The following is a 24,706-nucleotide window of genomic DNA, read 5'->3' on the forward strand; positions in this document are numbered from 1 at the left end:
GCTTACATTAGGCAGGAACTGCAAACTGCAAACAACCCAGAGAGGTTGTTTGCAGCCCTACCATAGGGACTGTGCACACCATATTTGCCCAGGGCAGTGACCACGAAGAAGCTGAAGGCTTGGGAAGAACCTCAACCCTCAAAACCCAAGGAAAGGAGATCCTCAATGCCTGGATTGAGGAGAACATTGTCCCAAGCACCGCTGCAAAGCTGAGGTGGTCCATTGGCATTGGGAAGAAGGAAGGCTGGGACAGCAGGACCAAGGATGTCACCCTCACCTGTGGGAGTCAGCAACCCAGCTGGAAGCAGGAGATGGAAGACCTCTACTACAACAACAAACTGGAAGAAGCTTCAGACCAGCCTAACCAACTCTGAGGGAAGCCATGAGCCTCAAGCCATCTATGGCATGTGGATCCAAGGTGCCCCGGCTTGTGCTGTGGGTGAGGTAAGAGCACAAAAGGAGGCTACCAATGAATGAAGGGATCCCCAACCCAAGGGGCATCTACTGAAATCACAGGAGGTTGCTGGCGACCCCTTTGCCATCATAGAAGGTCCACCCAGGAGACATCTCAAAGCAAACAAGGCCTGTGACTTGACGGGAGGAGGCTTCCACCCTTAGAACAAAAAGTGTCCCCTCTTGGTGTCAAATTCAATCCCCAGCAAATTCCAGCAACTGGGGTTTTTCTTCACACAAGTACATTCAGCATATGGGAGGGACCTCCCTATGGAAGGGGCCAAAGTCAGGGTTGTCACACTTGCTCTAGAAGGATCAGCTGCATATTGGCTGGTGAGCCTCCATAATGCAGAATGCACTGGAGCTCTGCAACTTCAACCGCTTCATGACAGCCCTGAAACTGAGATTTGAGGACCCCCTAGGTCCTCACAAGGCCAGAGACTGCATAAGGCATGCCAGATAAGGGCATTGTCCAGTAGCTAAGTACATCAAAGAGTTTTGTGATTTGACTTGGCATCTAGATTGGCCAGAGGAAATACTCAGTTGGTTGAAACATGGCTTAAACTATGACCTGTACAACACCTGCATTGCCTGTGGAGCCCCAGTCCACCTGCATGACAGGTATGCCTTGGCTGAGGTAGCTGAAATCGACCAAGCTTGAAATCAGTACCATGCAAGCCACTCCTGAAAGAGATCGCCACCAGAAGGGAGAAGGGAGGGAACCAAACTTCACTCTTACCCTCCACACTCAGCTGCCTGCTTCCATTGTGGAAAGGAGGTCACCATGCATCTAAGTACCATGTGAGAATGTCCACCAAAAAGAGAGAGAAGCAGGTCAGAGGGAAACCCACAAAGCCACCACTGTGTTCCAGAGACACCGCCCTAAAGACCCATGCAGTTGTTGAGTTCCCAACAGAATCAATTAAGTGCAAGGAACTCTGACCTCTCTGGGGGAGTAACCCAATAAGTCAGAGAGTGACTACAAAGACTTTGGTAAGTGGGGCTATCGAACCCCTCACAAGCTCTATAGAACTGTTAACCCTGCAACAACTATCCAATCTAAAATCATTCTTGTTAAATGGAAACTTACTACTCCATGTCCAAATTATTCCACTGAAATTATAATCAGGAGAAGCAGGGGAGTCTCCTTGATCTTTTTTTGATCACCACAATGGATAACCTTATCCACAAGTAAGCCAAGGTAGATTTGCTTTGTGCATCTATTTTAGCAAGATGTCTTATATATTTATATTTATATATTTATTTATTATCTATCTTCTGTCTGTCTGTCTGTCTATCATCATCATCATCTATTTAAAAGTTACAAGAGGGAATATTTACTTTTTGCTCTAGGATCTTTGCAAATATCCTTCCCACATCTATTTTTATTTTGTCTCCACTTTTGAACCTGAAAGAAATGTGATTTGGGGTTTATAAAGCTCTCTTAATCAAATTTTCTCCATAAAGTCATGGTGGACAGGAAGAAAAAGCTGGATGGATGGAAAGAAGGGAGGAAGGAAGGAAGGAGGAAAAAAAAATAATGCTAACTAATATATGCCTTTTGAAGTACACACATCACCAGAATCCAAACATCAACATTGGCAATGAGATGATACAAAAACTGCTTTAAAAGGTAGCTCCTGCTATAAACTTTAAAAGGGGTCTATAGATGTTCCTTGAAATTATCCAAGTGATGGTGGCGGGCAGGTGAGCTCCAAGCGGGTGGTGGGCAAGCTCCAAGTGGTGATGGGTGAAAGGCAAGCTCCAAGAGGCGGGCGGGTGTCTTCCAAGCTGCAGGGGGGCAGCGGGTGAGCTCTAAGTGGCAGGGGGCAGCGGGTGAGGTCCAAGCAGCAGGGGGGTGGGCACGCTCCAAGTGGCAGGCAGGGCAATGGTTTCAGGAAAATGGTCTGACTTGGTAGGCTGGAGTAGGGAAAAGCCTGGGCGCACAGAGAACAAGTAGCTTCCAGCCACTTTCCTTGCCTGGCTGCAGCTTGTGCCATGTCACAGTGGAAAGAAAGACCATCCCCGGGGCACCAGGGCCTTTCTCATCCCCCATCCCTACCCGGCTTGTCCGGCTTGCTGAACCCTTGGGGACCTTTCTGGATTGCCATCACCCCGGAGGGGGAGAGAACGGCCTGGGCGCCCGTCGAGGTTGGGTGAATCGGACAACTTGGATAGTGCCCGCGCAAGTCATCCCACTGAGGCGCGCTGGACTCTGGATGGGTGGGGGCACTTACAACAAGTGCGGAGGCCCTTGGACTTGTCGGTAACATCTACAGTCTGCTCCTTGATTTGCCCCCTGGTACATCTGTCCAACAGAGGGAGTGACGGAAGATGGCAAAACTATAAGAGGGGACTTAATGTTTCTAATGTACCCCCCCCTCTTTCACGATCCACCTCGGCCACCCCGGACTTTAGACTCTGGACCCTTTATTATACCTTTCCAAGAATGAGGTATACCATCTGCTTACCACCTGTATACCACTGTTGGTGCTCAGCTACCTCAAATTTTTTTTAAGAACTATCTGCGCAGTTATTAAGCTATACTTGCGCAGCGCACAAAAATTTTTAGGAATGCGGTGTGAATGGTATGTCTGATTGATGACTGTACCCACTTTTTTAACTTTATTACTGTTGTATTTTTTGTGTTTTAATTGACCTATGTGGGGAATGCATGGATGAGTGGCTGTATTTGTGTGAGAGGATGACTGATTCGAAGGGCCTGTCGGGAAACACGGGGGCTATAGGGGTGGGTGGAGGGACTACGGACACGGGAGCGGGCCGGAGCATTACGGTCTTAACAGGGAGGGGCAGATATGGCGGGGACTTTAGGGCTGGCCATTACCTGGGAAGGAGGGCTCGCTACGTTACAGAGATCCCTCCTTCCGGCCCTATGAGTCCCACTCCAAGGCCAGATGGTGTGAGTAATCAGGACCCTGATCTCAGGCTGCTGTCGCTAAATGCCAGGTCTGTAGTTCACAAGGCTCCCCTCGTCCGGGACCTAATTTTAGACGAGGGCAGACCTGGCATGTATTACTGAAACCTGGCTGGGCCCGGAGGGAGGAGTCCCCCTCATAGAGATGTGCCCGGAGGGTTTTCAGGTGCTTCATCAGCCGCGATCCCAGGGAAGGGGTGGGGGTGTGGCTATTGTTATCCGAGAGTCTCTATTACCTCGTAGGATCCCTGCTCCGGAGCTTGTCGGGTGTGAGTCCTTGCTGGTGAAGTTGGACCTCAAGGGTCAAGTGGGCTTGCTGTTAACGTACCTGCCTCCCAACAGCATTGCAGCAGCCCTCCCCTCACTCCTCGAGTCAGTAGCTGAGCTGGCAATTGAGTTTCCCAGGCATATGGTTCTGGGGGATTTCAATTTGCCTTCGCTCGGTGAACACTCTGATGGAGCGCAGGAGTTCATGGCTTCCATGACAGCCATGGGCTTGACCCAAGTAATTTGGGGCCTGACTCACTCGGCGGGTCACATGTTCGACCTCGTATTCCTCTCGGAGCAGTGGAGTTGTGATCTTGGTTTGAGGGGTAGCGAGATCTTACCCCTGTCATGGTCGGACCACTACCTACTGAGGCTTGACTTTCGGAGACCAAACCCCCACTGTAGGGAGGAGGAACCGATTAGGTGGTTCCACCCCAGGTGACCTATGGACCCTTTGGGCTTTCAGACGGAGATTGGTGTTGTTCCTGATACCCTCGCCCGCAGTCCGGCGGAGACTCTGGTTGCTGCTTGGAATTCAGCAGCGGCAGGGGCTCTTAACCGGATTGCGCCTTTACGGCCGATCTGAGGCAGTGGATCCAGGAGGGCTCCTTGGTTTACTGAGGAACTCCGGGAGATGAAGCGCCGAAAGAGACGCCTAGAGCAACGATGGAGATCCAGTAAGTCTGAGTCAGACCGAGCGCTTTTAACATCCAGCATCAGAGCCTACCTTCGGGCATTTAGGACGTCCAAAAGAACACACATTGCCTCTCTGATTGCTTCCGCTGAGTCGCGCCCAGCCGCCTTGTTCAGGATAACCCGTTCCCTCCTAAATAGGAGGGATACGAGCGATCCTTTGCAAGGCAGAGCTGAGGATTACGTCCAATTTCTCGCGGATAAAGTTGCTCGGCTTCGGACGGACCTGGACTCCAATTGCGCAGAGCCAGCCGAGGCACCAGGGGAGAATCTGGAGTGACATCTCTGGATTGATTTTCAAGCTGTTACCCCTGAGGACGTGGACAAGGCCATGGGAGCTGTAAGTGCCTCCACATGTGTACTGGACCCGTGCCCCTCCTGGCTGGTCGCTAACAGCAGGGAGGTGACACGGGGCTGGATCCAGGTGGTTGTTACTGCCTCCCTTTGGGAGGGGTTCTTTCCCCCCACTTTAAAGGCGGCGGTGGTGAGACCCCTTCTGAAGAAGCCATCTTTGGATCCAGCCGTCTTAAACAACTATCGTCCAGTCTCCAACCTCCCCTTTGTGGGGAAGGTTGTTGAGAAAGTGGTAGCCTTTCAGCTCCGGTGGTCCTTGGAGGAAACCGATTATCTAGATCCCTTCCAGTCGGGATTTAGGCCTGGCTACAGCACAGAAACCGCTTTGGTCGCATTGATCGATGATCTCTGGAGAGCCAGGGATGGAGGTTATGCCTCCGTCCTAGTGCTCCTTGACCTCTCAGCGGCCTTCGATACCATCGACCATGGTATCCTTCTGCGACGACTGCGGGAGGTGGGGGTGGGAGGCACTGTCCTACGGTGGTTCTCCTCTTACCTCTCGGACAGGTCACAGTCGGTGTTGGTCGGAGGGCAGAGATTGACCCCTAGGCCCCTGAATTATGGGGTACTGCAGGGTTCGGTCCTGTCCCCCCTCCTGTTTAATATCTACATGAAGCCGCTGGGTGAGATCATTCAACGGCATGGGATAAAATACCATCAGTATGCGGATGATACGCAGCTGTATCTGTCCGCCCCGTGCCAACCCAGTGAAGCGGTTGACGTGATGTGCCAGTGCCTCGAGGCTGTTAGGGACTGGATGGGGGTTAACAAGCTTGTACTCAATCCAGATAAGACCGAGTGGCTGGTGTGTTTCCCTCCTACTAATTGGTCAAGTGTTCCATCTCTCAGGCTGGGGGTCAAACAGTACGCCCCTCAGACAGGGTTCGCAATTTGGGAGTCCTCCTGGACCCACAGCTGACTTTTGAACACCACTTGTCGGCTGTGACCAGGGGGGCATTTGCTCAGGTTCGCCTGGTGCACCAGTTGCGTCCCTACCTGAACCGGGAGGCCCTCACAACAGTCACTCGCGCCCTTGTGACCTCTAGACTGGACTACTGCAACGTGCTCTACATGGGGCAGCCCTTGAAGAGCATTTGGAGACTTCAGCTTGTCCAGAATGCAGCCGCGCGAGTGATTGTGGGTGCACCTCGGTTCGCCCACGTAACACCTATCCTCCGCGAGCTGCACTGGCTGCCTATTGGTCTCCAGATACGCTTCAAGGCGCTAGTCGTCACTTATAAAGCCCTTCATGGTATTGGACCTGTGTACTTGAGAGACCGCATGCTGCCAATTACCTCCACTAGACCGATTAGATTCCACAGATTAGGCCTCCTCCGAATTCCATCCGCCGGCCAGTGTCGACTGGCGACTACCCGGAGGAGAGCCTTCTCTTTGGCTGCTCCGACCCTCTGGAACGAACTCCCCGTGGAGATTCGAACCCTCACCACCCTCCAGGCCTTCCGCAAAGCCCTTAAAACCTGGCTGTTCCGACAGGCCTGGGGCTAAAGAGCTGTTGCCCCCATCTCGAATGGTATGACTGTTGTGTGTTTTAAATTATGCATTGTTATGTGTCATTTTTTTAATTTTTTGTCTGTATCCCCCTTCCCTGAGCCGCCCTGAGTCCCCTTCGGGGGAAAAGGGCGGCATATAAATATAATAAACAAACAAACAAACAAACAAACACTGCTTGGAGCTCGCCTGCTGCCACTGCCCCGCTAGCTGCTTGGAGCTCCAAGCGGGGGCAGAGGGCAGAAGGCAAGCTCCAGGCAGCAGGTTTGGATGTGGGAGTTGGGACAGAAGGCAAGCAGGAATGGGGAACTGCCAGAAAGGCCTTGTGGAAGGCAGGCAAGCATGGCAGGGCTCCCTTCCCTGCAGTTGGGTGGCCCTGATATGCTTACTTACTTTCCATGCTCCCTTCCTGGCAGTCCCTGTGGCCAGGCACACTTGACTGCCTTCGATCCTGATGGCGAGCTCTAGCAGAAGGATAGATCCAGAGTAGTGACAGTGGCATTCCAGGAGAGTGGCCTTCGGGGCCCTGGGAATTCACAGCAAGGAGTTCCTGCTTTGGGTCCTTCCAGTCTAGAAAATGCTGCAGGTGGCAGAGTGAGCAGACCAGTTCAGGGGAATGGCTAGCCAGAGGTCGCTACTAGTTCTGTGACCCAGGCCAAATTTCCACTTCTGGTTCCCATGAATTGGTGCGAACTGGTTGAATACCACCTCTGGTACCACACCTCTCAGCAGAGGGTGGAAATGGATCCTGCAAAACTAAGAGCAGTCCTCAAGTGGGAAACCCACTCACAAGCAGTTGCAGTTTCTTGGGGTTTGCTAACTTGTAGCAGCAGTTTATCCTCTCTTTTGCCCAAATAGCATTGCCCATTACAAATCTGTTAAAAACCAAGGGGGTAGATAAACTGAAACCTAGCTAACCACTGAAGTGGACTATGGACTGCAAAGCAGCATTTGAGAAACTAAAAAGACTCCTTTTCAGACAAATCTGTGTTAAAACACCCAAACCCAGAGAAACCATTTGTAATCCAGGCCAATGCCAGTGATGTGGCAGTCAGTGCAGTTTTACTTCAAGGGAATGAAGAGGGAAAATTACAACCATGTGCATACACCTCTAGGAAATTAACTGAAATTGAACAGAGATGGGCAATATGGGGAAAAGAGGCTTTTGTAGTTATGTGGGCACTTCTAACTTGGAGACATTTCTTAGAAGGAAGCAAAATACCTTTCCAAGCATGGACCAATCACAAGAACTTTGAAGCACTCAAAAGCCCATAGAAAATGTTCCCAAAAGAGGTTCGATGGGCCCAGTACTTCCAATGCTTTAATTTCACTTTTAAGTATTTACCGGAGGGAAAAACCTTTTGGCAGATGCCTTGTCCAGACTACCACAATACAACAACATTAAGGTGGAAGTAGTGAAGCCCATGCGCCCAGTCTCCCAATTAGCAGCTAAGATTGTCACATGCTCTCAAAACAAAGAACGACCACTCTACCTTATATAATACCACCACCATAGAATTCAAAAAGGCCTTGGAAACAGATGAGTGGTTTAGTGCCCATAAACACACTTGCATAATAAACAATGGGTTAGTTTGGGTAGGAAATAAGCTGCATGTCCCAGCTAGGGAAGGGCTGAAAGCTATGCAAGGTTGTCATGACTCTAAATTAACTGGTCACTTTGGTTTTGTAAAAACATTACATTTACTGAAACGACAATTCTGGTGGCTCTTATTTTTTTAAAAAAATATATCGAAAGCTATGCAGCAAGCTGCCTCATTTGCATTGCCACTAAATACAGGCAGGGAAAAACCCCTGATCTACTGCAGCTGGTGGCTGATCCTTCAGCACCATGGAGAGGGATCTCCATGGATTTCATTGTAGAATTGCCCTGCAAGTTCTGGAAACACAATGACCTGTGACCAGGCTTTTTCTCAAGGCAGGTTCACTTCATCCCATGCCACAGATCCCTAAGGCCAAAGCCTCATCCAAGCTGTTTTTGGTCCACATATGCTACTTGCGGGCCTCACAATGTATTATTTCAGGCAGAGGGATCCAATTTACATCCACGTTCTGGAAAGCCTTTTTGGACCTACTCAGAACCGAAAGGGACTTAGTTCTAGTCATCATCTGCAAACAAATAGGGCCACAGAATGAATGAACTCAGTTCTGGAACAGTACCTGCATTGTTTTATTATATCAGCAGGACAACTGGACCTAGCTATTGCCTTTTGCAGAAGTGGCCTATAATAATGCAGTTCACAATACCACATGTTTTACCTCATTCAGAGTGACCACAGGGCAAGAATTTAATGCCTGAGTTACCCTCATATGAACCAGAAATCCCTTCCTTGAAACAGTAGGTCAGTCATTTGCAAATCATTTGGCTGATGCTCCGCAAAGAGACACATAGAAAAGAAGCATCATCATATGTCCTTTAAAAAGTAGCACCATCAAATGCTTCTGTGATAGATAGAAAAATACCCCAAACCTCCCTAGGGAAAAAAAGGCAAGTGATAGGAGATTCAATTCTCAAAAGAACAGAATCAGCCATCTGTAGATTAGACAGTCAATCCAGAGAGGTATGTTGTCTCCCTGGAGCTAAAAATCAAAGATGTGGCTGAGAACTTAACCAAAATAATAAAACCCACACATTACTACCCTTTTCTACTACTACATGTAGGGACGAATGACACAAAAAAGGACTTGAAAACAATATCAAGTAATTATGAGCAGCTAGGCAAGAAAGTCAAGGACTTAGGTGCACAAATAGTTTTTTCATCTGTATTGCCAAATCTAGTAAGAGAGCAAAGAATTCTTGAAATGAACCACTGGCTAAAGCATTGGTGTCATCAAAAAATCTTTGGATTCCTGGGCCATCATTTGTACTATCTCCATGATGAGCTTTTTGCAAAGGATGGACTGCACCTCACAAAGACTGGGAAGAATGTTTTCAGAAAATGACTGGTTCAACTTATCAGGAAGACTTTAAACTAAAATTGAGTGGAGCGAATTTCAAGCCATCCAGTGATGGACTGCCATCACCCCAGAGGGGGAGAGAACGGCCTGGGCGCCCGTCGAGGTTGGGTGAATCGGACAACTGGCTACAATTGCCACCACCATGGCCCTTCCGGACGCCCTTTTCTCCCCTCTCCGTCTGGCTCAGCCTTTGTACTAACGCTGCCTTCTTCTTCTCCTGCTTACTGTTTGACTGGACTTCTCCCTCTCGTGGATTTGGTATGGGGAGAGGGAAACGTGACACCCCCCTGTACGCCTTCTGTGAACTGTTGCTGGGCCTTAACCACATCGTTCCATCTCCCCCCCTACTCTACAATCGTCCACCCAATTACGGTTTCTCTGGACTTTTGACTTTGGGTGCTTTTTAGGACCTGAGGAAGGGAGAGGGGCGGAGCAGCTCTCCCTCCTCCTTCTGCACCATTGAATATTTGAACCGTACCTGTGCAGTGCTTCGCACATTTTAGGAATGTAGTGTGAATGGTGTGCCTGGCTGATGTTTGTACCCACCTTTTTAACTTCATATTGTTGTATTTTTTGTGTTTCATTAACATACGTGGGGATTGCATTGATGAGTGGCTGTGTATGTATGTGAGGACTGAGAGTACAGCCTGGTGCCTCCTCCACTGAGTGCTATTGCAGAAGTGGTAGGGGGCCCAGGCCTTCCTCCCGTCCCAGAATGAGTGATAAAACTCACCTGCTGGATGGAGCGGAGGCTGTGGGAGGGGATATGGGGTCTACGGGTGCGGGGGTGGGCCGGAGCATTACGGTCACTATGGGGAGAGGCAGGTACGACGGAACTTCAGGGCTAGCCATTACCGGGGAAGGAGGGTTCGCTACATCACAGAGATCCCTCCTTCCGGCCCCGCTAGTTCCACTCCAGGGCCAGATGGCGAGAACTGTCAGGGCCCTGGTCTCAGGCTGTTGTTGCTAAATGCCAGGTCTGTGGTTCACAAAGCTCCCCTCGCCCGGGACCTAATTTTAGACGAGGGGGCAGACCTGGCATGTATTACTGAAACCTGGCTGGGCCTGGAGGGAGGAGTCCCCCTCACTGAAATGTGCCCAGAAGGATTTCAGGTGCTTCATCAGCCGCGACCCCAGAGAAGGGGTGGAGGAGTGGCTGTCATCGTCCGAAGGTCTTTAGTTCCTCGTAGGATCCCTGCTCCGGAGCTTGTCGGGTGTGAGTCCCTGTTGATGAAGTTGGACCTTGGTGGTCAAGTGGGTTTGTTGCTAACATACCTATCTCCCAACAGCCCTCCCCTTGCTCCTCGAGTCAGTAGCCGAGTTGGCGGTAGAGTTCCCCAGGCTTATGGTTCTGGGGGATTTCAACCTGCCTACACTTGGTGAACGCTCTGATGGGGCGCAGGAGTTCATGGCTTCCATGACAGCCATGGACTTGACCCAAGTAATTCGGGGTTTGACTCATTCAGCAGGTCACACGCTTGACCTCGTATTCCTTTTGGAGCAGTGGAGATGTGATCTAGAGTTGAAGGGCATTAAAACCTTGCCCTTGTCATGGTCTGATCACTTCCTACTGAGGCTCGACTTTCGGAAACCCCCCACTGTAGGGAGGGGGAACCGATTAGGTGGTTCCGCCCCAGGCGCCTGATGGACCCTATGGGATTTCAGACGGCGCTTGGGGAAATACCTGACACTATCGTCCACAATCCGGTGGAGTCCTTAGTCGCTGCCTGGAATACAGCGGCGGTGGGGGCTCTAAACCGGATTGCGCCTTTGCGACCTCTCCGAGGCAGCGGATCCAGGAGGGCCCCTTGGTTCACCGAGGAACTCCGGGAGATGAAGCACCAAAAGAGACGCCTAGAGCGCCGCTGGAGGGACAGTAAATCTGAGTCAGACCGAGCACTGATAAGAACCTAAATTCCCACAAAACTCCAGCTCATGCTGCTTCATCTGTTTGGGTCCCATTGTGGAAGATGAGGGTTCAATAAAATGCACCCTATACAGCATGTATGCTCACCACAAATGCATGGAATTAAGCAAAGCCATGGCCCAATTCATGCAAGAGGCCTCATTCCCAGCCTCCCATTTCTCACTCCCACTTCTCTGTCCATCTTGCAAACCAAAACTTGAAAATACCAATGTCCTGCAAGAAAGGGTAACTCTATTGAATCTCTTTAGCATCACTCAACACCATTGAAGCACAATTAAAATCTCTTAACACCATTGTAGCATCCCTCATAAAAGATGATATAAAGCAGAAAATTGAAGTCCCATCATTTCATAAACCTACCCCATCTCAACAACCTCAGCCTCAACCACAACCTCATGGAACCAGTTACACTTCTACTGACATCTCAATCCTCATTAAGGTGACTCGAATGTGAACAGAAGTGTCTAAATGCCATCTTATTTGGACTTGGAGTACAACAACAAAATAGGTGACATCACTAAGGTTCGCAGCAGCATCAGAAACTTTCCAGAACTGACAATATCTCCTGATAAAATTATTGAGATCTCCGATGACAGCCCTGAATACAAAAACAATGATGGCACAATGGCTGCACGCTTCTGCAGAGTCATTTGCAATAGTGAGGCCAGTAAACACAAATTCTTTCACTCAATAAACACACTCCCCAGAAACCGCACTAATCAAAATAAACTGTGTTCGTGGACCTATCCATTTTACAACGTGCACACTCCTGTGAGCTTTGCACTGAACTCAAAAGATGTCTGGATCATGGAGAGACTAATCTATACATCGACTACCGTGCCAACTATATTAAACACAAGACCAACGTCTCAAATCCCTACAACCACAACAACCCAATAACCAACAATCGACAACCCCAACACCCCAACATCCAAGACTAGGCATGCATGTCCCCAAGATCATCCAAGTTCACCACTAGAGACCTTAAATGCAAACTATTCAACGCAAGAAGCCTCACAAGTAAAATGCCAGAATTTCTTCTCTTACTAAATACAGCTCATTTTGTCCTTATATTTGTCTGTGAAACATGGTTAAACAAATCCTTTCCAGACTCCATTACCAGTACAAGTGACTACCATGTCTACTGGTCTGACTGTGAAATCCAAAGAAAGGTGGTGTTGCTATCTTCTACAAAAAGTCCCTAGATCTGAAAAATATTCAAGTAACGCAAGAGCTTGTTCTTCCTGAGACCATTAGCTGTGACCTGTCACTAAACACCACAATTCGCTTCCTATTATGTTACACAGCCCCTGATTATGACCTTGATCATGTGAACAAACTAGCTATATTACTAACATGAGCAGCTTCATGCCCATATCTCATTATCTTTCAATCGTGACATCAATTTACCTCTTATTAATTGGACTCTTCAGCGGGACACATGCTTGACCTCGTATTTCTCTCGGAGCAGTGGATTTGTGATCTTGGTCTGAGGGGGAGTGACATCATACCCCTGTCGTGGTCAGACCATTGCCTACTGAGGCTCGACTTCCGGAGGCCAAACCCCCACTGTAGGGAGGAGGAACCGACCAGGTGGTTCCGCCCCAGGCGTCTTATGGAACCGTCAAGGTTCCAGACAGAGCTTGGGGTTATTCCTGACACTTTCGCCCACAGTCCGGTGGAGACTCTGGCTGCTGCGTGGCACTCGGCAGCGTCGGAGGCCCTCGACCGGATTGCGCCACTGCGGCTCCTCCGAGGCGGCGGATCCCGGAGACCCCCTTGGTTTACCGAGGAACTCCGGGAGATGAAGCGCCGGAGGAGATGCCTAGAGCACCGTTGGAGGTCCGATAAGTCCGAATCGAACCGGGCAATGGTAACCACCTGCACCAGGGAATACACCAGGGCACTTAGGGCAGCAAAAAGATCGCACATAGCCACCCTGGTAGCATCCGCTGAGTCCCGTCCAGCTGCCCTGTTTAGGATAACCCGCTCCCTATTGAACAAAAGGGAGGCGGGGGAACCCTTGCAGGGCAGAGCTGAAGAATATGCCCAATTCTTAGCGGACAAAATTGCTCGGTTTCGGTCGGACTTGGACTCCACCCCTGCAGTTCCAGCCGAGGCGCAAGGGGACCAAGTAGAACAGCCCTGGGTTGAGTTTCAGGACGTTACCCCCGGGGATGTGGACAAGGCCATGAGAGCTGTAAGTACCTCCACCTGCGTCCTGGATCCGTGTCCCTCATGGCTGGTTACTAACTGCAGTGAGGTGACACGAGGCTGGATCCAGGCGGTTGTAACCGCCTCCCTTCGGGAGGGGAACTTCCCCGCCACACTGAAAGCGGCGGTGGTGAGACCCCTCCTGAAGAAACCATCCTTGGATCCAGCTGTTCTTAATAGCTATCGTCCAGTCTCCAACCTTCCCTTTCTGGGGAAGGTTGTTGAGAAGGTGGTGGCCTTCCAGCTCCAACGGTCCTTGGAGGAAGCAAACTACCTAGACCCCTTCCAGTCAGGCTTCAGGCCCGGTTACAGCACAGAAACCGCTTTGGTCGCATTGATGGATGATCTCTGGAGAGCCAGAGATGAAGGACGTTCCTCCATCCTGGTCCTCCTTGACCTCTCAGCGGCTTTCGATACCATCGACCATGGTATCCTTCTGCGACGACTGCGGGAGGTGGGAGTGGGAGGCACCGTGCTACGGTGGTTCTCCTCCTACCTCTCGGACAGGTCACAGTCGGTGTTAGTGGGGGGGCAGAGATCGTCCCCTAGGCCCCTAAATTATGGGGTGCCTCAGGGCTCGGTCTTATCCCCCCTACTATTCAACATCTACATGAAACCGCTGGGAGAGATCATCCGCAGGCACGGGATTAGATACCATCAATATGCGGACGATACTCAATTGTATCTGTCCGCCCCGTGCCAACTCAATGAAGCGGTAGACGTGATGAGCCGGGGCCTTGAGGCCGTTATGGACTGGATGAGGGTTAACAAGCTTGTGCTCAACCCAGAAAAGACCGAGTGGCTGTTGTGTTTCCCTCCCAAAGATTTGGCTACTATTCCACCACTCAGGCTGGGGGGTCAAATTTTATACCCCTCAGAGAGGGTTCGCAACTTGGGAGTCCTCCTGGATCCACAGCTGTCATTTGACCACCACTTGACGGCTGTGACCAGGGGGGCATTCGCCCAGGTTCGCCTGGTGCGCCAGTTGCGACCCTACCTGAATCGGGAGGCTCTCACAACAGTCACTCGGGCCCTTGTGACCTCTAGGCTGGAATACTGCAATGTGCTCTACATGGGGCTGCCCTTGAGGAGCATCCGGCGACTTCAGCTAGTGCAGAATGCAGCCGCGCGAGTGATCGCGGGTGCACCCCGATTCACCCGCATTACACCTATCCTCCGCGAGCTGCGCTGGCTACCTGTTGATCTCCGGATGCGCTTCAAGGTGCTATTAATCACCCATAAAGCCCTACATGGCAGTGGATCTGGATACTTGAGAGACCTCCTTCTGCCAATTACATCCCTGCGACCGATAAGATCCCATAGATTAGGCCTCCTCCGTATTCCATCGGCCAGCCAATGTCGGCTGGCAACTACAAGGAGGAGGGCCTTCTCAGCAGTAGCCCCGACCCTTTGGAACGAGCTCCCCGTGGAGATTCGTACCCTCTCCACCGTCCAAGCCTTCCGCATAGCCTTGAAGAACTGGCTCGCCCGTCAGGCCTGGGGATAGGATAGTTACCCCTCCCGAATGATGAATGTATGTTGCTTGCTATTTTATTACTTGTTTGTCCTAATGTCTGTATTTCCCCTTCCCAGTTTTTGTGTGAGCCGCCCTGAGTCCCCTCAGGGAAAAGGGCGGCCTACAAATTCTAATAAATTCTAATTCTAAAATTCTAATTCTCTAAATGAGTACACAACTGAAACAATACATACAACCCTGTATAATGTCATCACTACTTTAGGACTTGTTCAATTGGTATAACACCACAGACAATTCTAATACTCTACAAAATGACCTAGATTACTGTATATATCTGAATGGTCAAACAATTGTCAAATCTCTGCTAACAAATGCTCAGTCCTACACATTGGCAATAAAAATCAGAACATCAAATACAAGCTGAGTGGAAATGATCTAAAAAATGAACCACACTCTGTCAAAGACCTAGAAGTACTCATTTCAAAAGACCTAATCCCCAGAGCTCACTATAACAACATTGCCAAAAAGGCATTCAGAGTCATCAGCCTTATTTTACATAGTTTTTTCTCTGGTAATGCTATGCTGCTAACTAGGACATATAAAACCTTTGCCAGACCTATACTTGAATACTGCTCACCTGCCTGGAACCCACACTACATTTTGGACATTAAAACATTAGAGAGGGTCCAGAGGTATTTTAAAAGAACAGTACTCAACTCCACTGCTCATAATAAAATTCCACATACCATCAGGCTTCAAATTTTAGCCTGGATAGCCTTGAACTACGCCGTCTACATTGCGATCTGAGCTTAGTGCACAAGATAATCTGGCATAATCCTACATGTTAATGACTACTTTTACTTCAACTGCAATAACGCAAGGGCTATCAATAGATACAAACTAAATGTAATCCATTCTAATCTTGGTTGCAGGAAAAATGATTTCAGCGATAGAATAGTAAATGTGTTGAACACCCTACCTGACTCTGTTGTTAGTTCCTCTAATCCCCATACCTTTTACCTTAAACTGTCTACTGTGGACCTTTCACATTTCTTAAGAGGTCCCTAAGGGGGCATGCAAAAGCGCACCAGTGTGCATCCCTGTCCTACTGTCCATATAAATGTGCTCTTTTTATGTGTTTATGGCTTATGTTTTGCTTATTTTTATCCATTTATTTGTGCCATTTTTTCATGTTTTTTTCTAGTTTCCTTGTACTTGTTGACAAATTAAAATAAATAAATATATTTAGGGATGCCCACAGCATATGATCAATAAAGTCAAAATGTTGGTCATGAGAATTTCATCAAAATTCCATCAATTTTTCATATGGGATACATATAAGAAATGGGTAGATCTTCAATTTCATTATTGCTGCCATCTTGACTTTTTAAACATATCCCCGTGTTTTAATTTATAGTTGGTGGGAAAAGTTCAAACACTTGGCAGATTCTAGCTAATCTTGTATACCAGGAATCCCTACCTCCAGTCTGTGGCCCAGTACTGGGCCATACTCTGTTGGAAAGCTCAATTTTTGCTAGCAGCAGGCGTGTGCATGAAACAATTTCCTCTTTCCTGCCCCTATCTCCACAGTGCCACTTCCAGTCCTCAGAGCTGGAGAGGTTAGGGGCTGCTACTGTATCCTATAAGGTCATGTTCTGACTATTGAGAAATTGTTTGATTTTTTGAGCAGAATCTGATTTGAAAACAACATGTGTAAACTGTGCTTGGAATTATTATAAACATTGTTATTATGACAAACTTTAACATATCTAGGTTTCATATTTCTTGACTGTAACTCGAAAGAATTTAAAAAGTCTGCTTCCATTTTTTATTAATTACATCATCTAATTCCATGATGCATGCATCTGGCATGCATGCCAGAGGTGGCACACAGAGCCCTCTCTGTGGGCACGTGCGCCATCACTAGCTGCTCTTCTGGTTTCTGACATGCATATGGGCACCTACCATCTGGTCTTCGTTGGCACTGGAGCGCTGGAAAACGGCCTGGAAACAGCCTGAAAAACAGCCTGAAAATGGCCAAAAAACAGGCAAGCATGCGCTGGCCAGCTGGTTTTAAGATTTCCGGCACTCTGGCACATGCACATGCATATGCTTTCTGATACGGACACTCGGTGTCAAAAAGGTTCACCATCACTGATCTAATTCATTCCTATATTTTGGTCTGGTTCACCCTAAATTCTATTCTACATTTTTATTTACTATGATATAAGCCTACTCAGTGTAGATTGAAATAATGTTTTAATCAGGTTGTTTAAGAAGCTGATTAAAATCCTACATTACATATAATATACTCTAAAATATTCAATGTATTGTAGGTTTTCTATTGACGTATTGTATTTATTAGTTTAAATACTCCATACTTCAATAGTTTAAATACTAGAGCAGGTTCTAGTCAGGCATATCTTCAGGCAAACAGCATGTTAAATTGCAATTTATAAAAATGCAAGCAAATTCACATATCAGAAGAGGAAAGACATTCAATCTTACAAGGAAGTAAGAAGAATGAATCATAGTTTAGAGATGTTCTTTAAAATCTGCATGTTAATGCTAAACAATTACGTATGAATAATGCAAAATTTTGTTTGCATTGGAACCCAAGCCAAGACAGATTTCATGTATCAGACTGAAAACTCTCCTTTCCCCTTTGTTGATCTGCCTATTTTTGGTCTTGCTTTTACTGTACTTCTTAGCTTATTACAGGAACTCTATTTCTAGATTCATAGCAAGATCACTTGTAGATTCTGAATTTCATGCTTCATTAATATTGATTAACTCTTGCAACTTTTTTTATTGCTTATGGAACAAATTCCTTATCCAATAGTAAAATGCTATAAAATGCTAGAAACTGTTGTAGCAAACTTTTAGTGATAATTTCTGAAGCAGATGTTTTGCAAGCCGGCAGTTTTTATTAAAATAACAGTAGGAAATAGTTTGTTCTTGTTTGCTTGGCCCTGGAGAAAATTAAAATTCATTTTTGTAATTTTGATCATAACTGTAAATGTAGATTTTAATGTGCAAAGTATATGGTTTCTATGAAGAATAGATACTTTTAAACCTCAGCAAGCTATTTAAAAATATAAAACAAATATGTGTATATTTCAGGGATGGATGCAAGTCACACAGCACTTCTGTCCTGCTGTATTTATTAAATTCCTTTGAAAGATGGTGGTGCAACAACAGTATACCTACTATGCTCACTGATTTATTAAGGAAATCAAACTGTCCATGGACTTCTCCTCTCTAGACAATAAATTTTGTACCCAATACTTAAATGTATTACATTACATTATGTGATGGTGTGGTGGGATAATGGATAGTCACGTAATAAAGGGAAAGAATGCAGTAGCTGAAATTTATCTATCCTGTTGCCTTCTAGAAATGTTGGAAATAAAATTCATATTATCTCTGGTTAGAAGTTTCATGCTGGTGGGAGATGATACAATCTGTAGTTCAACACATCTAACAGTCGTAATGGTAGAGAAGACTTTTATTTTTTTCCCTCTAGAGTAATTTTGGGCTGGATTAAGTCGAAAATGATTCAGTCCATCTTATCTGATATTTGGGTCTGAGTATTCTGGTCTTGTTTCATTTTAGATTTTTGTGAGCTGCTGCCTTATATTTTGCTTGTTCTTTGCTCTGTTTACTTACTCATTCACATCCTTTGGCATATATTGTGGGGTTCCTGTATTTTTGCCTTTAAGTTCTTTCAATCTTACTAATATATGGAAATTATCTTCAGAAGCCTCTCATTTCTTTTAACTCACTATGTCAATTGCTACAGTATTTGACAGATGAAATGTTGATTTCAGCTATAGAAAAGTTGCTCACTGTTAAAGTTTTCTTCCCAGGTGCCTGCCTTTATTTTCACTTTTTTCTTGGGAAAACAGAAAATGTACTTGAATAGATTAGACGCATCATTGCAGATATAAAAGATCTTACTAAAAGAGATCTCCCACTAATCAAGGATCTGATTTTTTTTCCTATAAGGATTTAAGCCTTTTTCACCCCTCTTTTTGTAATAAATTCCTTTCCATCTGCTTCTTCTTGAGACCTGGTTGTACTCAGCTGGTGTTTACAAATTGGTCATGTTTGATTGTAAGCTTCTTGTCCACTTTCCAGGTTTTCAGTTCTGTTTCAATATAGCAAAAATCAGAGGAATTAGAAATAATATGGCTGATATACAATTTCAGCTTTTGAATATAGCCATGGGAAAGGAATGCCAAAAATAAGACATGGTTTCTACTTGTTTTATAACAGATTCCCTAACTTAGTTGCCATTTTCTTGTATGTATTTCATCTTCCAGAATTCTCAACAATAATATTAGTGGATTGAACAGCAAACATTGCAAGGATATCAAGGTTTGGAAAGGGTGTTTTGAGAACTCTTGAATCACACTAACCTCAGAGAACATTAAAATGCAATGATTTGGTAGATGGATAAATCTTTTAAGTATGATAAGCGCCAAACATATAAGATCTTACAGGACATCACCAAGTGTTCTGATGCAATATAGTCTTTTACCAGTGCAGATACTGGAATATTAATGCAGTAGGTTTCCAACAGCTTATATTTCTCAGAAGGAATAGTGCAATTTGTACCAATTAAAGCTTCTCAGAAACATTGAGGTCATTATTTGTTTAATGTAATAAATAAAATATATTATAAACCTCAGTTCTGAGGTAGTTGTATATCACATTTACTCTACTTTGCAAACCATATGAACTGTTTCTCAGCTGTAAAATGTATTATATTGTAATTTTATCACAATGTCCATCAAAATGGAGAGTTATTGATATAGAAGTGAGATAAACAAACCTTCTCAATTCCATAAAAGATTTTCAATTAAAAACCTATACTTAAGAAGAGCATAGCAGGATCATAGCAGGAATTTTAGATGGAGCAGGATATGAAAGACAATTAGTAGGGAAGATTGCAAAAGGGAAGAATATGTGTTAGTATATTTCAACACAGGGATTAATTTTCAAATTCTTTCAGTGCTTCTTTCTCCTATCATGTCATGTAATCAAATGGAATACCGGTTTGTAACATTTCTTTGTATTATACATTTTTAGTGCTTGTAGTTCCTAATTATGTGCCTTTTTAACTTTAAGTAAGAAGTAGGTCTATAAATCTGGGTATCAACAACAAAGATCCCTTTTATTTTCCTTTCTCAACCTGGATCTTTGAAAGTAAAAAAAGCAGAGAGCAATAGTGTCAGTAAATAGAGGAATAAAGATAATTAAAGGAATCAGTAGACAGGCAATTAAATTGGAAACTGTGGATTCAGGCTAAAGGAAAGCAAAGATCATACGGTTCTTTATATCTTTATATTCTCAACAACAGAGAAGAGTTTTAAACTTCACATTCTACTTATTACTTTCTCAGAAGCATGTTTGTTTGTTTGGACTATTCTGAACCAACATGCCCTTTTCTCTTATATTCATAATTATATGATACATGAATATTCTACACCCAGTATAATTCCAAATCATATCTCTACTACTCTCCATATGTATTGGAATACAACTCTTGAAATTTCCACCTAATATAGCCCACACTTCTGGAATGCATCTTATTGGGGAAGCATGATCTAAGTTTGCTTGTTTTCTGATGTGTTCCTTTTTTATTAATAGAGTGGTAAGCAACCTGAAAATATGTATTACAAATTAAAAAAGAATCCAAATATTAATAAAGTTGTTTCTTTCCTCCTCACTTTTTTTCTTTAATTTACAGATGGGCTTCTTTCGCAGAAAATACAAAGAAATCATTGAGGCTGAGAAGAATAGAAAAGAGAATGAAGATAGTTGGGACTGGGTCCAGAAAAGCCAATAAATTATACTGGGGGTAAGGAAACATTAAAATCCTGGCCATGTGGTACACAGTTGTTACTTATTGGTCCTGCTCTTGTATCTTCCATATGTGGAAGAAGGAATCTTCTCCAGATTTTCCGGAGGCCCCATTGATGCAGTTGTTCTTCATCACCTTACAGTAGGGAACGTCACACTGTCAGGTGACTCAACCAATTTATACATCTTGGAAGAAATGAACTTGGATAATTAAGCTGCAGTGCAGATCAATATTTATGAATCCAACATATATGTGGTATACCCTCAGGGGAAGACTTGTTTCCAAAAAAATACTTTTCATAAGCTTTTATATGGAGTGTGAGTGTGTATGTGTATGTATCAATGTTGTATGTTTTCTGTTGAGATAGATTCACAATAGCTGCTACAGTCCTATATTCACATTTTCTTGGAAACCAAGTTCCAATAAATTCAAAAGAGCTTACTTCTAAGTAGGTATATTAGACAATGCACTGTTAGATTGTAATCTTTTGCACACTTACCAATAGCATTTAGTTGGGTGTAATGGGGCTTCCTTATAGGTAAGTTCACAAAGGACCCTGTAAAGCACTGATATCCAGCTGAAATTTTGATCATGCATATGTTTTTGTATCTATTATACTGTATTTGTGACTGTCAATGCGAAAGAGAAGCAGATGAAAAGAATGGAAAGATTTCATGTAATAGAACCAGTCCTGATTTTAGTTTATATAAAAGCCAAATACTTTCATTTTAAAAAATAGGAAATTAAAAGTTTGCCTACATGAAATTAAAAAAAAACTATTATTCAAGGATTAAGCATGACATCCATTTCAAAAGGAACAATTTGCAGCCCTCTGTAGCAGGAAGGAGAGGGGGAGGAAGGGAGGGAGGGAGGGAGAGAGAGAGAGAGAGAGAGAGAAAGAGAGAGAGATTTACATTTTCTTGAGCTATCACTTGGCAATGGTTAATGCTTTCAATGTGAGGTTCCATTTATTTATACTTACAGCAGAGTTTTGTGTTGTGTGAAGTGCAAACTGCATGGCAAATCATCAGTAGAACGGGAGGGATTTTGACATTTTGGTTTAAACTGTGTTTTAGTGGATGGCACACACCAGATTGTCTTGAAGGGCAGCAAGAAGACACTTCCAAAATTAATTGGAAGTATCCCAAAAAGTAATTTTGGAATTAATCACTCTCATTAATTTTGTAGTATCCCCTATTGAGGGGAGGGAGGAAAGAAAGTGAAGATGGAAAATTTGGAGGACCATGTTTGTTTAAAAAAATACAATTTATGCCACTATATACTCACATGGAAAATGATTGTTCTGGAAAGGAAAATAAAGGCTATGTACTATTCTGTTTATGCCTATTCTCTATGTTTCTCCCAATAGGTGATATTCTTTTTGGATGATTAAAAATGTATTGTAATTAAATATCAAATGCTCATACTTTTAGTTGGCTTTATTGATAGGACACATTGCATTAGAGAAAGAACCACAAATAACTCGCTTTGACTCAATAAAGGAAACTTTTCACTGAGATGGGATGAAGTGAGGAAGCTGTGTTAAAAGTTTATAAATGTTGAAAAGAGACATTCCCATTATATAATGTCTGCTTATTAAAAGTCAGTTTATTCATGTACAATTTGAAGCTACAGAGGTTCAGAAAGAAATGTTTTCTGATGTGCTGTGACTCATCTATATTTTTGTCACAGGTTTTTCTACTTGATGCTTTTAAGATGGAAGAATCATTTCAAATTGGGACATTCTGAATCCCATCCACACATTTGGCCTTTGAGCAATGTCCTCTTGTTGCTCCATTATGCAGCTATTAGAGTATAAAAAATAATGCCAACATGTGACATCAGGACCTTAGAGCTCAGAAGATCAGCAAAAAAGAGTTTCCTATTAATTTGAAAAAATATGTCCTTTCCCCCCCACAATGGAATGTGGAATGTGAATTTATTAAAATAATTACCAAAATTCTTAACAATTTCTACCTTTTCGATATTTCAGCTTGTGGCACAATCTTTTGTTTCTGTTTTAAAAAGTACATAAAAAGTTAATGCAAACATTATGCCTACATAAGATATGCAAATATTTATAAGGTGTTAGTGGATCAAATAATTTCCCTTTGACACTATTATGCACAGTGTCATCCCAACAGAAATATTTATAAGGAGAATTTTGATCAATTTAGTAGTAGATATTTTGCAGTGGAGATAACTTTAAATAAATTGTTGGTTGTTGAATCAAAATGTGTCTTTCTTTTAAGGAATTTAAGGAATTAAAACTTTATTCTCATTACAACATGGCTCATATTTATTTTAAAGCTTATGCCTTAAAATAAATAATGGATTTCAATTGTAGTGTTGAATGTATCACTATAAAGTTGAGTCTTAGTTCTATTGATGTATTTATTAAGTCACCAAAAGACAATATGGCTAAAGAAATGAAGTTTTCTTATTTTTTAAACCAATGATTCATGAATCATAATAGAAAGAAATCATTGTATTATTTCCATAAGACTTAACCCAAACTCCCCAAAGAGGTCCTTCCTATTATAAGTATAGGTTTTCCTCCGTCAGTCTAAATCAGGGGTGTCAAACATCATCATGTGACATATCACAACTTTTTTCTCCTTTGCTAAAATGTGAGTGGGCATGGCCAGTACGTGATGCATCTGGCAGGCCACTAGTTTGACACCCCTGATCTAGATCCATTTAAGATCAGTGCTTTAAGTGCATCTTTTTTTAAGGTTGTGAACAATCATTACAGAAATTTTGGTTTAAAGGATTTGAGTGAAAAAGCCTCTCTTTGTCAGTTAATAATAATGGGCCACAAATTGAGAACCGACAAAGGATAGAAATCACTACCTATGATTGAAAAAAAGCCCCCCAAAATGAATGGAAACTCTGCGGTGTGCTTCTTATGGTTCAGTTAATATTAACAATTACTTCAGATTAATAATATGGTTCTAGTAATAATGAAATGAATTTCCAAAGCAGTGATTTAGATGGTTTTTTTAAAGTTTTCTGTATTGCCTTTGTATTGGTCTTTCTGTGCAGCCCTGTGATTGGTTTTTTACTTTCACTTACAATAAACAGCATTGACACTGACACCTATCCAGATATACTAAAGAATAAATACATTAAATTTGTGTTAAATTTTCATAACTCTTTATCAAGTATCAATCACTTTTAATTAACACCAATAGTGTAACACAGAGACAAGATATAAGCAAGTATACACAAAGCATGGCTGAATCATACTTACTACAGCTTATAAAAGCAAAATTAATCCAACTTGATAAGTAGAGCTTCTTTAGGTGACTTAATGAATAAATTAGTAGGATCAACATGATAGCAGTATGCCAGTATTTGAGACGCTACTACAAAGAGGAGGAGGTCAACTTATTTTCCAAAGCACCAGAGGGCAGGGCAAGAAACAATGGATTGAAACTAATAATGGAGAGAAGCAATCTGGAATTAAGAAGAAACTTCCTAACAGTGAGGACAATTAAGCAATGGAAAAGCTTTGTTGTAAGAAGTGGGTGCTTCATCACTGCAAGTTTTTAAGAAAAGACTGGACAGCCACTTGTCTGAGATGATATAGGCTCTCCTGCTTTCCTTTCAAGGTTTTTTATTTTTTAATACAAAGTATACATATTATAGAAACAAAAAGTTGTCTGGGTCTTTTCTTTTACATTGTCTCAATTACATAGTCCTTTTTTACATCATAGTTTTGTTTTCACTTTCAGCCACTTTATTCTCTTCCATTATTTTTCATCTTTATAGTTATTTTTTTCTTAATACATAAACAATATCTTCATTTGCCCCTTCAAAATTACACCAAAATTTCATTTCTTATTTTCTCCATTGGTATATTTTGCTATAAACAGCATACATCCTCTAATTCAATTTAAGCATAGAGAGCATTTCTTTATTTCTTAATTAGTTACATAACAATAACAATCTCACTACTACTATTCTCTTTAGACTACTAATATAACTCTTTTTCTCTTTCTTCCTTTTTTAACCATTTTTTCTTGGGCT

At 43.9% G+C, this 24,706-nt stretch overlaps 1 protein-coding gene across 2 annotated transcripts in view; it reads left to right on the forward strand.

The window, feature by feature from the left end:
* ITGA9 (integrin subunit alpha 9) overlaps nt 1–24,420 on the forward strand; it is a 615,138-nt gene extending 590,718 nt beyond the window's left edge. Inside the window, exons 28-29 of one of the 2 annotated variants that reach the window (XM_032236788.1) lie at nt 20,561–20,671; nt 22,367–24,420. In XM_032236788.1, coding sequence (XP_032092679.1) covers nt 20,561–20,659 — 99 coding nt within the window. In that variant the 3' untranslated portion in view covers nt 20,660–20,671; nt 22,367–24,420. Of the gene's footprint in view, nt 1–20,560 lie in introns of both variants that reach the window. The other variant, XM_032236787.1, reaches the window with a different exon arrangement.
* Nucleotides 24,421–24,706: the final 286 nt, after the last annotated feature.

The sequence above is a fragment of the Thamnophis elegans genome, chromosome Z (genome assembly GCF_009769535.1).
Source record: "Thamnophis elegans isolate rThaEle1 chromosome Z, rThaEle1.pri, whole genome shotgun sequence".
NCBI lineage: Eukaryota > Metazoa > Chordata > Lepidosauria > Squamata > Colubridae > Thamnophis > Thamnophis elegans.